The sequence below is a fragment of the Monomorium pharaonis genome, chromosome 8 (assembly GCF_013373865.1).
Source record: "Monomorium pharaonis isolate MP-MQ-018 chromosome 8, ASM1337386v2, whole genome shotgun sequence".
In the NCBI taxonomy this organism is placed as follows: Eukaryota; Metazoa; Arthropoda; class Insecta; order Hymenoptera; family Formicidae; genus Monomorium; species Monomorium pharaonis.
Window position 1 is genome coordinate 7532940 of NC_050474.1, and position 14917 is coordinate 7547856.

A 14917-nucleotide genomic window follows, 5' to 3' on the forward strand; every position below is an offset into this window, starting at 1 on the left:
TTTAACCAGTCAATGAACTCGGCCCCGTTTTGTCATTGTCGTGGCTCTAATTGCTGTCCTTTGCGCAAAGCATATCGTCGTTACCGCCTAGATAAGACTTCCCTTTGACTAATCGCCTACAAGCCTTGATGGGAACGGAACCCAGCAGCCTTCGTTAGCAGGAGTACTGTTCGACGAAATTGAACCTTGTTAAAATACAAATTAATATTAAAGATCGCACTCGCACTGTCTGTTCTTCTCGACAAAGCTTCAACGAAGTAACTATGTTCAAATCAAATGTTGTCTGCAACACGTTTTATAAGATTTCTAATTCTTGCGAGACCCGATAAGGACGCTTTACTTCTTTTCTTAAATTTTGTTATTTTGTTATTTTGTTAATCTTTTATACGAGCAACGGCCTTCAACGGCGCTCTCGCGATATTAATCCTTCCTTCCCTCGAGATTGCGGGTAGTTTTTTCTCTCTTTCTCTAGCGACCCTCCTGAAGAATTCAATTTCTCGAAATCCCCATTCTCTCCCTTTTATCTTTCTCTTTTTATGCAATTCTTTATTAAGAGGCTACGTGCCGGGGGTTAATGATCTATTGTATGTCGGCGATAGCTTAAATGCAGTCACGGGTTTTTCAACCGAAGGCTTTTGTGGCGTCCGTTGGGACCGTTGCAAGGATGCTTTGTGAAAGGGAAAAAGTGTGATACCTGTACGAGGTCCGTTGATCCCCGCGCTTAGGTCGTTGCCCTCGCGGCTGCACTATCACGGCTACGGTAAAGAACGGACCGTGACGGTGCGATTCCGAAATTATTATCGGAGGATTGAACCGTGTGATTTCGCATTTCGGGTTCCGATTCAGCCCGCGCGAAGCGGGTTCCGCCCGTGCTGGCTTGATGCAACGACGAGTCCGAATTCGCGCGACCGTCGGTCCTCGCTGGTCTTTCCTCCCGCGCAGCATTCTGACTCGGGCCGAGAGTTCTCAAGCGTAGAACTTCTTTTATCATGGGCGGACGATCGCGAGCACCAATTCCCGCTTTTGTTTTGCTCGTGAGAGTGAACGACTACTATCGCGACCACGTTGTCCGAAGGTATTCTAGTTAGTTTGGCACATGGCGCGGCTATAGTTAGCTTGATTCACCGCCAGAAATTGCAGGCGAGCGCATAGCCATTACGCTCAATTGCGACCAATGTGCTCTTTCTTGCCGCATCGAAAGTCGCTCGACGAGAGAATCAGGACGAGAGGAAGCCCTTTGTCACCCCATCCGGCTAATCGATAACGAACGCCACTCTATCGGAGCGCCGTATACTTGCGAGCCGGAAGTACTTCGAATTGCGACGTCGAAGATTCAGTTTTTCAGAAAAAAACGGAAACGACGCGAGGGATGTAATGTCAGCCACGACGTAAATTCTAAACTTTGTCGCGGTCTGCCTGCGCGACCGCGCCGTTACCGCTCGGTTAACGACCCAGGTCGAGTTGTCCGTTGAATTATTCCCCGCCCTTCCTCGTTTCAGCCGGTTCGCGTGCGGGATCATTGTTCGTTTCGTTTAATACATAGATGGCGATCTATTCTTTTTCCGATAGATTCTTTTTCATACATTGCCATTCTTCGAATGTTCAATGTTGCATAACACGGAAAGGGAAAAAAAATCTCCTTTTTTAAATGCGACTATAAATAATTCAACACCAACGCATCACAGAGCAGAGTGCTTTTTTTAAACGTTTAAAATAAGAGGCCAAGTGTTATAAATTGCCACAGGAATTGATGGGGTGCGCGGTCTCTCTCTCTCTCTCTCCCCCTCCCTCCTTTCCCCGATGGTTCTATGTTTAGCGACTCCTTTTGCGCTCCCTAAAGGGCCCCGGAAGCCCTCAAAGCGTCCCTGTCCAGACAGCAAGTGAAGTGAGTACACTTGCGTGTAGTCTATTGCCTGCAACGGATTCTCCAGTCTGGCTCGTCGAGAAAACCGCAACCGAGATCACTGAGACGCTCGTGCCTGGAAAACCACAATTCCAGATATGTACTCGTGAAAAATAACATGTATTTGTCTCTCAAAAAAACTGTCGTTTAATTACAACGGCGGTTGCAAGAAAGAAGATACCATGAAAGTTGTCTTAGCACTAAAGGCTTCTGTTCCCTCGTATTCCGTGATCTTTTTATTCTTTTCGATAATCATAATTATGTGACAATTGAACAATTTAATGATTACTTTAATAACATTTAGCATTTACAACTAATAAATAATCAAAAATATATTTTAGTAATTAGATCTTTATTTCAAGATTGAAAGTAAAAAAAATGCGAAGAGAGGAGGCCGAGATCACATCTCTTTGATATAATGAATTTATCTGTCACGTTATGTAATTGACGTATAATTGATGCCTTTAGAGCACTTTAGGCACTTTCGGCGTGCACCGCATGCACGCAACAATTTCTTAAGTGCATTCGCGCGTCTCGAATAAGAAGCAACGAAGAAATACCTTAATTGTATTTGCTCATGCTCACACGAAAGAAATTCGAGCAGTACGGTCTGTCTTATAAGACCTTATACGCCATATCTACAAAAATTGGGAATTTTTTAAAGTATATATTATTTTTAAATATATTTAATGAATTATGGCCTAACATTAAAGTCTAACCATGTTTTTGATTAGTTTTATCGTCTGGAAGCTCGAAAAATGCCATTATATGCTGACTGACAGTTTCCTGATGCGAAAATTTATGAGAAAACATGTATGTGTGTGTAACCTTAAGCAGTTATGCTATCAAATCCGATAAATATGGAAGTTGCTTTTCTCAGTTACATTAAAAAGCTAATAAAAAGCATGCCCAGGTAATGACTAATTATATTATAATGAATAACAATAGAAGTGTAAATGATTTAGACAATAATAAAATAGGTTATTAACTGTATTTCAAAATAGTACATACTTTTTTAAATTCTTCATTGAACTTTCTTGTAGATATAGTATATACACTCTTGTGGAATTGACTGTATACTTTGTTAAATGTTTATTCGTAGATAATTATTGTCAAGCCTTGCGAATTTATGAAAACAACAGAGAGACTCACGAGACATTTTATCAAAGTAGATCGCTTTCAATTTCTGAAAGTCGATGAGCGCTGTGCGTACAAATACAAGTTTCCTTTTAATTTATACCTTTTAAAGAAAAGTATGTCGATTTACGTAACGCACTATAAATGGAAGTTTACCTTTTTTACACGAGTCTATGTATATTTAATAGAAAATAAAAGTTATCGAAGAAATTTTGATTGTATCATCAGTATTGTTCTTAGGTAACTTAAAACTATCTAGAAGATCAATTATATGTAAAAAATGTATCCAAAACATAAATGATTTAATTTTAAATGTATCTAAATAAAAAAAAATATATATTTTTTATTTATATGATTTTAAGAATATAGAGAGCTTCATGTATATATAATCTCCATGTAATCTTCTGTCATCCAATTTAATTTATTTTAAATAAAATAGATATAATGAATTGAGCATCAGACAAAAATTAAAATAAAAATGTGCTTAAATCGTTTCTTTCTAAATCTTGTATCATTCAAATTACTAATAAATTACAATATCATAAATAAAATACATTTTGTAATTTTTTAATACAATAATTTTAGAGAGGTGTTAAATCTAAAAAAGACTTATTTTTCCTTGTCTTTAAGCTCGTATGGTGCATATTAAACTTGCTACATTAGTTTAGATAATTTAAAAGAGGTAACATTTTTTTATTTAAGATGGAGATAATATATATTTTAATAATCTAAATAGAGAAAAGATAATAAATTATTTCTTCACATAGATAATTATTTAAATAGTTTTACAATTTTAACAATACACTGCGTTATACAGTTGATTTTCTCAACTGTACTAATTAATTTTTAAATCGTAACACTTTTGTTAAGATTTGTTAACAAAATTTTTTTGTGTATAAAATTATTTACTGTATATTATTATTATTGTATTATTTAATTGATATTGGCAGTGAATTTATCTATGTCTATGAACAAAATTATTCGTTATTTGTTAACAACACAGATTTTATTGTATCTAATATTTAAATATAATATTCAAATAATTGATTATATGACAGCAACGTTTGATTGCTCTTAAATTGAGTATACAGTAGCACCTGTAATTTTTTTACTATATAATAGAATTCTTTTCTTCTGGATAATCTTTTTTTTACTGTGGCATTTCTTTTTCTTTTTTTTTTTACATCAATGGAAACTGACATGGTGGAAGGTTTTCCCCGTTTTGAAAGAAAGTGCGAGATCACAGTAAGAATGGAAGGAAAACGGACGCGGAAGGGAACACCTTTCTTTTGCACGAGGAACTAACGGTCTGAATTATTTAAGACATGCCGGTGCAGTTTGCGTGAAGCAGATTCCCTTACGTATACTCGTGTACACATTCGTAAGCTTCTGCGTAACCAACGAGGATCAAATATAGCCAGTGCTTTCTCCATCCTCGTATACAGGTTGTCACGAGTTCGCCACCTTGTATCACGTGCACGTACTCTACTGAATCGCTATAAATATTACTAGGGGTTTTTCTTAGATAAACGATAAAGAAATTAGTATTGCTGATGAGATACGTTTAACATAAATATCTCAGGTAGTGACGTAACGCTCCATTATGAAAGCAGACTGTAAAAAATGCGCTTTTAATATTCTTTTTTTTACTCTTCTTTTTTTTAAGGCTACGTCTGCTACGTTATTTGTTAGAGAGCTCAATACGCAAATCGTAAAGTATCTATTCCATTTTCTACTTTTCTCTTGCTCTCTGTTCTCCAAATCTGAATCAGTGTATTATTTAAACACAGTGAACAGTCTGACTTTAGTACTATACCTATAACTGCATCAATCAGTGACATATGCATCGTTTTTCAATGATAACACACTGATTTCGATCAAAGCATTTCATCTTATTTAGAATTACTGTGAAAAAGACTGCGAGTAATCACAAATAAATACAGTTATAAATACACTTAATTAAATATTAAAGAATTAAATTTAAATAAATTCTTTTTCAGTTAAATAACATTTTGTTGTTTGTATTTTTAATTTCCATACATTTTTTTGTTATTTTATTATAAAACATATAGTTAAAGGGACAACTTCATCTAATCAATCTATTTTTGTGATTGATATGGTTTACTTTCAAAGCAGCGTTTACGTTAACGCATGTGCGCCTAATAAACATTAAACTAAATTTGAGTCAAATTCAACATTTATTTTTTGAGCTAAATTTAACCCCGTCGATTGATATTGTTATAAATAAATTAACGATTGAGTAGGAGCAATGGCGATTTGTAGGAATAATTAAAAATAATTCAAATTTAGTAAAATTTGATACTACAAATTTAACATAGCACAGCACTGGAAATCAGTAAGATTTTACTGATTCAGATTCGGGGAGCGTGATCTTAATTTAGAAAATTTTTCTAATGCATCTAAAAGCATATGAGGTGGAGCACGTATTGTGCATTTATTATTCAACATTCTCCCTATCGTGGATCAGGTATACGCGTTGAATGAATGCAACAGAGATTTATTTATACGAGAGGTATCGTCGTGCTTGTTGACTATTCAGAAAAAAATGTCGCGCCAGCAAGTCGACACGACACGTCAGATCGCGACAGTCGATTCGCGCTTTGTCTGACCGGTAAAAAGCAGTCGCTTTATTTACGTGAGCGAGTTTAATTCGACGAGATTAGACACGATAATGACCATCGCAACGTAAACTTTATTTGCATTTCTAATTTCTCCCTGGCGTATCAAAGTCTAACAAATAAATCGCTCTTGTAAGAGTAAGCGAAATAAGATACTCTGGAATTAAACGTACGTAACTCGATACCGCCTTGACGCCTTGTTTTCTCGAAAATCTCAGATCAACGTTACACGACGTACGGTAGGTTCTCGCCTACCGCTCGCCATACAAATTTTAATTAAATGTAATAAAAATCACGATCCTTCTAAAATTGTTATAGCAAAAAAAAAACACGCAGTATGCAATACAAGATTGTTTCGAATTTAAGCCTTTTAGCAGACAAAATTACACGAACACTTCTCGTTTTTTTTTTTTTTTTTTTTTTTGTTATTTTAACTAAAACATCAAATTATCGTATTTGTGCACGTTTTCCAGCGCGAAAAACCAACAAGTCAAATAAAGTTCTATCGATTAATTATTTATTGATACTCTTTGAAGTAACGATCTCCTAATAGCCTGGAGCGATCGGGCAATATTTAAAATAAAAAGGTGGCATTTTGCGTATAAATTGCACTCGACACTAGTAAAAAAGCGACGGGGGAAGTAGCGTATGCGAGCGCAAGAGCAGCGAAGAACTAACTATCGATTTATCGTCAGGCGTGTGCTCCGAGCGCATGGCGATAAAACGTTTGCGTCTCAGTAAAACCACCTACGGTCGTGCAGCGCGGCACGGTATAGGTTCACCGTTACAACTCCCACCGCGCATACAGAGCTGCGGTTTGCAGTCGTTCCTGCACGCAATATTTTATGTAACGGTCGCGACAATCATACTGATACTCAAGATATTGTTTTCCGCAGTTAACTACCACGAAACGTAAAAAGGCCCGCTTCGCCTGCATCATTTATAAGATGTTCTACTTATAATTTTACATGCCTCGTACGAATCTACGAAATCCACAAAAAAAGAAATTATTTGAATGCATATGTATATATCAGATATATTAAATATGTGTGTAAAGGAACAGATATCAGAATATATACAATATTTATATATAGAAATATATAGCACGTAAAAAGGAATAAAATTCTTTCCATAATTCCGATGCAAATTATGGACCGTCTAAAGTCGATTCTTAAATTCGTCTTCTCCTTTAAAATGTTTAACAAAATTATTACTCTTATTGTGAGAAAAATTCAAATTATTAGTACAAAAAAGATTTTTTATATGACGTATACCAAAAAGCTGTATATCATTTCGCAACTTGAGCGAATTTATTCTTGCCCTCTGCATTTTACGGGCTTACAATTGTGAGGCTTTTGCAGCTGCATGCTACAAATATTTGCGTTTGTTACACCGACGTAGTTTCTGCCGCGACGTGCCACCGGAGGATATTTACGTGACCGACTAGTTGGAGATTGTAACAATTCTGATATTTATTGTCTTCTGCGCGAGCAGAACGTGTGGTTGCTTTAGGTCCATTGACTCGGGCTTGACTTGGCTTTCATCCCGCGAGTGAACTAGTCAGTATGTCTCGGCTTGTACAGGATGTTTTCAAAATCGTCGGACGTTATTTTCACTGTAGATTTTTTGGTCAATTTGGAGTCTTTCTCGGCGGGCAAAACATTCGGGCGTCCACGAAAAACGAGAGCTTTCAGCTCGAAATAAGCTCGAAGGGCGGGAAGATTAATGGGAACGTCATATTTTTCAGTCAATTTCAACTTGCATTGGTATACAAAGTAGAATTTTAATTCGAGATGTAGCTATGAACGTGCACAATAGGTTGGAAGGGTAATAAATGGTCTATTAAAGTGGTCGAAAAGAAGCTGCAGTTAAAAGGGCACATCCGGTGGCTCAGCAATATCCTGTAGAACCAGTTACAAATTGTGGCGACGCGGGGGTATATACATTGGTATGTATCTTTCGCTGGTCCCGAACACGAGGGTTAAAACGCAGGAAAAAGGGGTCGACTCAAGGGTGGGAGCCACAGAACGAACAGGGGGAGCCGGATTTCTGTCAGTTCTAATCGTTACAGACTGCGTGACGCTCCACGCTCTAAATGTAGTTAATTACTAATCCATGTTGTGCGGTCCGAAATAAGCCGGTCAATACGAGCCGCCTGCTTCCTGGAATTAATGTCAGTTGTCATTAACGATTAATAAGGATACCGAGACGAAAGTAAATATTTGGTGAATAAACCGAGACATACGCACATTTTTACATATAAATATATATTTAATATACGAAGGAAAATTCTTTACAAATTATTTTAAACAACATTTTTTAAATTATTTAGAAAAGTATTGTAAATATTTTTTTCTTAACTTTTTACAATGAGCAATTTTCAGAAAGTCATTAATCGACATAGTTAAGAACAAAAATCTTATCTTAACTTTTGTAGAGATATGTGTGTTAATAACGTTTCGCAAATTACAGTAAGATTGTAAAAAAGTTAAACAAAATATTTACAATATTACCAGTAATCATGCATTTTTTTACGACAAATTTATTGCAAGAGATATTTTATCTTTATTTCATGTACAATTTATTATTGCTGAACGTTTTAAAATTATATAATGTCAAGGTAAAACATTTTAAATGAAAAACATAATATTTTAGTGAGATAATTAAATCTCAATAAACAATGTACAAAAACAAAATATTCGCAAGAGATATTTTATCTTTATTTCACGTATAATTTATTATTATTGAATATTTTAAAATTATGAAATGTCAAGGTAAAACATTTTTAATTAAAAAACAATGTTTTAGCGAGATAATTAAATCTCAATAAACAATGTACAAAAACAAAATATTCGCATATTAAATAAGAAAATCAAGTCACTTGATCAATTGTATGTACACGAAACAAATATATAATGCAATCCATGCTATAGATGACTTAGATAGAATTGAAATTAGAATAAGATCCAACGTTGACATACCACTTTGTTTTTGTATAATATTTTTTAAACAAAAGCTAAAAATAAAACTTTGAAAACTGAAATGTACACTGAAAAGAGTCTTATCATACTGAGAAGTTTACGATTTATGTACGTTCCAGAATGGTTTTATATTTTGTATATTACGAGAAAAACGACAGAAAAAATATAAACAGTTTTAGAAAACTATAAACATACATATACACTAATCTAATATTAATTAATAATATATTTATTATTGTTTAACTGTGCAACTTTTAAAAGAAAATTATGCAAATTTTATTTTCGGTTTTAAAGAATTTGTTTTTTGCAGATTTTATATAGAAAAAAGCCACAAGTGCATAACCTATGGATTTTTATTTCTTTAATTATTTAAGCAGATTATGTTTTTATCAGCATTTATTAATACAGTACAATGTTTAGTTTCCGAGAAATAAAAGTGTATTTTTATTTAAATCTTTAAGATTTGCTTTAAATCTTTTAGATTTTAGTCAGGAAAATTTTTTAAAAAGTGATTTAAAAAACCGAAAAGAAATAAGAGTACTTTTTTCTGTTTTGTTAACAATTTTATTATACTAATTGTAATAATTTGAAATTATTCTTGTTTTTCTATAAGAATATGGAATTATTCACGAAATTAACAAATGTGTTTTTAAGAATTAATTAACTATCAGACTTTATTATAGTAATCCTTGATCTTTAGAAAAAAGAAATAAATTTGAATATGTTTTCAAAGCGCGCTTGTGTTTTTTTGAAAAAAAGTTTTAACATCTATTATATGTTATAACGTACGTGGGATGAATCTCTCTCTTCCTCTTTTTCTCTCTCGCGTGGTGGATACCTAATTATACCTAATTAATTCCTAGAAGTGTGTTAGCATGTAGAGAACTCTACACCTACCTATTCTTGCATTCCTATAAACGAACTAATTATGTCGCATTGCAGAAATGCGCCAAGAGTATCAAAAGAAACACGATAAACTTCGATTCACTGTATACCTTAAGGTTGCACTGTCGGCACATGAACATTACGATAAATAGATTTTCATATAAAAAAAGGTTTCTACAATCTGATTTAATAGAATTTAATTCCATTTTCTTCCAAAAAATAGTATATTTTGATTGGAAAATTTATGAGGATTTAGTTCAGAAATATCATGTTTTGCGCGACTGTTTTTAAAATTCAATTTTTTTACAAATATATGTAAAAGAAACGTAGACTTATACAGAAAATAAGTTTTTTTTAATATTTGAAATATCAGTGAGATAAAATTGAAAATAAGAAATCTACTGAACCTGAGAATCTTCAAAAAAAAAAAAAAAAAAAAAAAGGATGGAGGAATTTACACAATAAGACCTTGAATGAATATCACTCCTATATTCGGATGTACATGTAGTAATATTTAAATTTATTTATTTATTTAACAAGGATATTTAATCAAGCATATTTAATTTTGATTAATGAAAAAAAGATAATATAAAGAATGAAAAATGCGAATGCGAGAAAACATGAAGGTTTCTTAAATTTTATGCGAATAATTTAAATATAAAGTGATTTATATTTTATTCTTTTTTTTTCAGAGTGATCCTAGTACTGCATTTTTGCGGGCAGCTCGTGCTGGACAACTCGAGAAAGTCTTGGAATACTTGGAATCCGGAGTAGATATTAACGCTTCTAATGCCGTAAGTTATCAATCTGTCGCTTTTCTGGCAGATTTTAGCATAACGCATAACCGTATGAATATATGTTTGAATCTCGAGAAGCTTCCCTTTCTTTACGAGTATATGAATTTTACATAATATAAATTTTATGAATAATATACATTTTATATATTACAGAATGGCTTAAACGCTTTGCATCTGGCAGCTAAGGACGGCCACTTGGAAATCGTGAGAAAACTCCTAAATCGCGGCGCAATTGTGGACGCCGCTACCAAAAAGGGAAACACGGCATTACACATAGCTTCGCTTGGTAAGCACATACGCATTCTCGTATCTCTCCCTCTCTTTCTCTCTCTCTCTCTCTCTCTCTCTCTCTCTCTCTCTCTCTCTCTCTCTCTTGTTCTATCTCTTTTCATATGAATCTCGTCGCTCGTTAAATGCATACGGGACAAGGACGCGAATGATTTTAAATAAACGTTACGTCTCCTGCAAAGTTTCCGATATCTCGCGTCGCGAGAGCTTCTTTCTGCGACACGAATAATTCACGTGACACTGATATCTTGTTTCAGCTGGACAAGAGGAGGTTGTACAATTGCTGGTAGCACGAGGTGCTTCTGTAAACGCACAATCGCAAAATGGGTTCACGCCTCTGTACATGGCTGCTCAGGAGAACCACGACTCGGTGGTCAAGTTCCTCCTCAGCAAGGGTGCAAATCAAACATTGGCCACCGAGGTTCGTTTGAAATGCTGCTCTATTTCATTAGTCGACATGTCTTGTCATCAAATTTTATACACATATATACATTGTAATATATTTACTTGTGTGTGTGTTGTGTGTATGCACGCGCGTGCGCATACACACACACACATACACACACACAAGTGAATTATTATCAAATAATAATTTATCTGAAAAATAAAATTGAGAATTGAGAAAATAATGAATATATTAATATGTAAAAAATGTATATTAATGTATATAATATATAAAATAATACATTTTTTCTTCTTATACAGGACGGTTTCACTCCATTGGCGGTGGCTATGCAACAAGGTCACGACAAGGTAGTAGCCGTTCTATTAGAAAATGACACACGTGGTAAAGTTCGACTGCCTGCTCTACACATCGCCGCTAAGAAAGACGACTGCAAGGCGGCTACTCTACTTTTACTAGTGAGTTATCGTTTATTCATCTTATTACGTCTCGTATTTCATATGACGCTAAAATAGTAACAGATGGAAATTTACGTTGACGTATAATTTCTTTAATTTTCCTCTCATTACAGAATGATCATAATCCCGATGTAACATCGAAAAGCGGTTTTACGCCGCTTCACATAGCCGCACATTATGGCAACGACCGAATCGCTTCCTTGCTTTATGAGAAAGGCGCAGATATTAATTTTGCGGCAAAGGTATGTAATTTTTGTGGAGAAAGAAGAATCAACAAAACATTCAAGTTCTGAACATTTTCTCTTCTTATAATTTCAGCACAATATCACACCAATGCACGTGGCGGCGAAATGGGGTAAGATTAAGATGGTTAATCTCCTCATGAGCAAGGGAGCAAACATCGAAGCGAAAACGAGAGATGGTCTAACTCCTCTGCACTGCGCGGCCAGGTCCGGCCATCACGAAGTAGTTGACATTCTCATCGAAAAGGGGGCACCCATTGGCTCAAAAACGAAGGTATGAATCAGCTGCGTGCGGTTTCACCGACAAAAAGTTTCTGGCTTACTAAGATTAATTACCACTTGGTTTTTGTTGACAGAATGGTCTTGCCCCGTTACACATGGCTTCTCAAGGGGATCACGTTGACGCCGCGAGAATTTTGTTATATCACCGTGCACCCGTGGACGAAGTCACGGTGGACTATTTGACTGCGCTACATGTGGCTGCGCACTGCGGCCACGTACGCGTAGCCAAGCTACTTCTTGATAGAAACGCCGATCCCAACGCGCGAGCGCTCAATGGATTTACCCCTCTTCATATCGCGTGCAAGAAGAATCGTATTAAGGTCGTCGAACTCCTCCTAAAGCACAAAGCAAGCATCGAAGCTACGACTGAGGTATGACATTTTCAAATTCCCCTTCTCATGTTATTCATAATAACTTTATGTTATTTGCTACGTTACGCAGTTACTTCTAACGTTCACGAGAATACGTGATTGCAAATATACAAAAATTAACAATATCGTGTATATTTTTTTTACAGTCCGGATTAACTCCATTGCATGTAGCGAGTTTTATGGGATGTATGAATATCGTGATTTACTTATTGCAACACGAAGCTAGTCCCGATATACCGACAGTGAGAGGCGAAACGCCGTTACACTTAGCTGCCAGGGCGCACCAAACTGATATTATTAGGATACTTCTTAGAAACGGTGCCCAAGTCGATGCTAGAGCAAGAGTAAGTAGCGTGTTTAATTAATAATAATCAATATAAGTAATTTTTATCGCCGAAAAAAAATTTGTTAAAAGTACGGATATATATAAAGAAATTTGAATTGTTTGCAGGAGGAACAGACACCGCTTCATGTCGCTTCTCGCCTAGGTAACGTCGATATTGTGATGTTATTGCTGCAGCATGGTGCGGGCGTAGATGCTACAACGAAAGATTTATATACACCGCTTCATATCGCTGCTAAAGAAGGCCAAGAGGAGGTAAGATTATAAAATGTTACATATTGTTGCGTACAACCGCGGAAGAAAAGAAAACACACTTTTACTTCTCTAAACGAACCGAAAGCCTTTATTCCGAATTAAGTACAGAGTTGTCAAACACACGTTCGAACTGATGCGCGGACTTTCTTTAACTTGTTTATTTCGGTTGCTCGGCTTTTGACAATTGACCCAGGACGATTTTCTGCTCTCCCGGGGCTGCTGCAGCGGGTTACCCAAGCACGCCTTCTAGCAGGATTTCTTCAGGCACCCTCTCTCATAGAGCTGAGTAGGCTCCCACATGGAGATTCCCGCGCCCATTTCCAACTTTCCGCTGCTCGTGCTCTTCTCCTTTTTTGAACCTTGAGGGCTTTTTTCTTCTAAACGCCGAGTCTTATGCGCTTCTTTCTTCTTTTTTCGGGATCGGGGGAGGAATAACTTCCGTGGACCCAACGCTCTTAAAGCTTCTCTGCCTCGACATTCACCCCAAGTCCCACGGGAATACCACGGTCAAAAACCGTGAGAAAGACAGTCTTTAACTTTCCTTTTGACTAGTAGCGTTCCTAAATTCCACCTTCGCGTTTCCAACTCTTGACGTGAAAATCCGAGAGACACGAACTTGCGCGCGTTCAGCAGGATCCATATCCTGGACGAGCCCTCAAAATATTGCGAGCGCAACCACGGAAAAAAAGAAGACATACTTTTACTTCTCTAAACGAACCGAAAGCCTCTATTCTGAATTAAGTACAAAGTTGTCAAACACAGGTCTGAATTAGCGCGCGGTCTTTCTTCAACTACTTGTTTATTTCGATTGCCCGGATCTTGACAGCTGATCGCTGCTGCTGACTCGGACAGTTGACTCGCGGTTGAGAAGTATACCGAGCGGCGCGCGTAACACATTAATCCAAGAAATAGATTTCTTTTATAGCATGTTTTTGTGATTGTACACAGGTTGCATCCGTTTTATTAGAAAATAACGCCTCGCTTACCGCAACGACCAAGAAAGGATTTACTCCCTTGCATTTAGCGGCCAAGTACGGCAATATGAACGTAGCCCGATTGTTACTACAAAAGAATGCGCCTGTTGACGCTCAAGGAAAGGTAAGCATTTTTTAAAAATAAGTTTAACAAATTTAAAGATAAAATTAATAGCAAATTTAATTAACTTATACGAATTATGCTACATATTATTTTATATTATTGTAACATATTGATAAATACTTGTTATCCATTACTTGCAGAACGGAGTAACGCCTCTTCATGTGGCCTCTCATTACGATCATCAAAACGTGGCTTTACTTTTACTTGATAAAGGAGCTTCGCCACATGCCATGGCTAAAAATGGCCACACACCATTGCATATCGCTGCACGCAAAAATCAGGTACGACCACACTTTAATTGTTAAAAATATTTATGACGGCTAATAACATCATTCTTGTTTTTGATAGATGGACATTGCAACTACTTTGCTAGAATACGGAGCGAAAGCTAATGCAGAATCAAAGGCTGGTTTTACGCCGTTACATTTGAGCGCACAAGAAGGCCACACTGATATGTCAACCCTTCTTATCGAGCATAAAGCAGACACAAATCACAAAGCGAAGGTAGATAAAAAAGAAACACGATGTATTTTCAACTAACTTATATTTATAAAATTTTACGTTATATTTATTTTTACACTTTACAGAATGGTCTTACGCCCCTACATTTATGCGCACAAGAAGATAAAGTGAACGTCGCTTGCATTCTTGTGAAGAATGGTGCTCAGATCGATGCTAAAACTAAGGTAATGCAATTGATAAGCTTTTTTAACTTTCGTATATTTATAAACTTGTCGAAGTCATTTAAGTAATTAAAAATAAGTATTTGTTCTGATTATAATAATATCAACACAAATATGATTGTGTCTTCAGTTATAGTATATGTTAGCGCTTT

The 14917-nt window shown here is 35.9% G+C and overlaps 1 protein-coding gene across 23 annotated transcripts in view; it reads left to right on the forward strand.

The window, feature by feature from the left end:
* Positions 1-14917, forward strand: part of LOC105835668 (ankyrin-3) — a 111065-nt gene that overhangs the window by 26596 nt on the left and 69552 nt on the right. For all 23 annotated transcript variants that reach the window (XR_004964263.1, XR_004964264.1, XR_004964261.1 and 20 more), the window contains exons 3-15: positions 10238-10339; positions 10496-10628; positions 10888-11051; positions 11336-11491; positions 11605-11733; positions 11810-12007; positions 12090-12386; positions 12533-12730; positions 12838-12984; positions 13933-14082; positions 14223-14363; positions 14431-14586; positions 14670-14768. Coding sequence is in view for 19 of the 23 variants with exons in the window: in XM_036290586.1 (XP_036146479.1) it covers positions 10238-10339; positions 10496-10628; positions 10888-11051; positions 11336-11491; positions 11605-11733; positions 11810-12007; positions 12090-12386; positions 12533-12730; positions 12838-12984; positions 13933-14082; positions 14223-14363; positions 14431-14586; positions 14670-14768 (2070 nt within the window). In the remaining 4 variants the exon portion in view is untranslated. The remainder of the gene's footprint in view (positions 1-10237; positions 10340-10495; positions 10629-10887; positions 11052-11335; positions 11492-11604; positions 11734-11809; positions 12008-12089; positions 12387-12532; positions 12731-12837; positions 12985-13932; positions 14083-14222; positions 14364-14430; positions 14587-14669; positions 14769-14917) is intronic.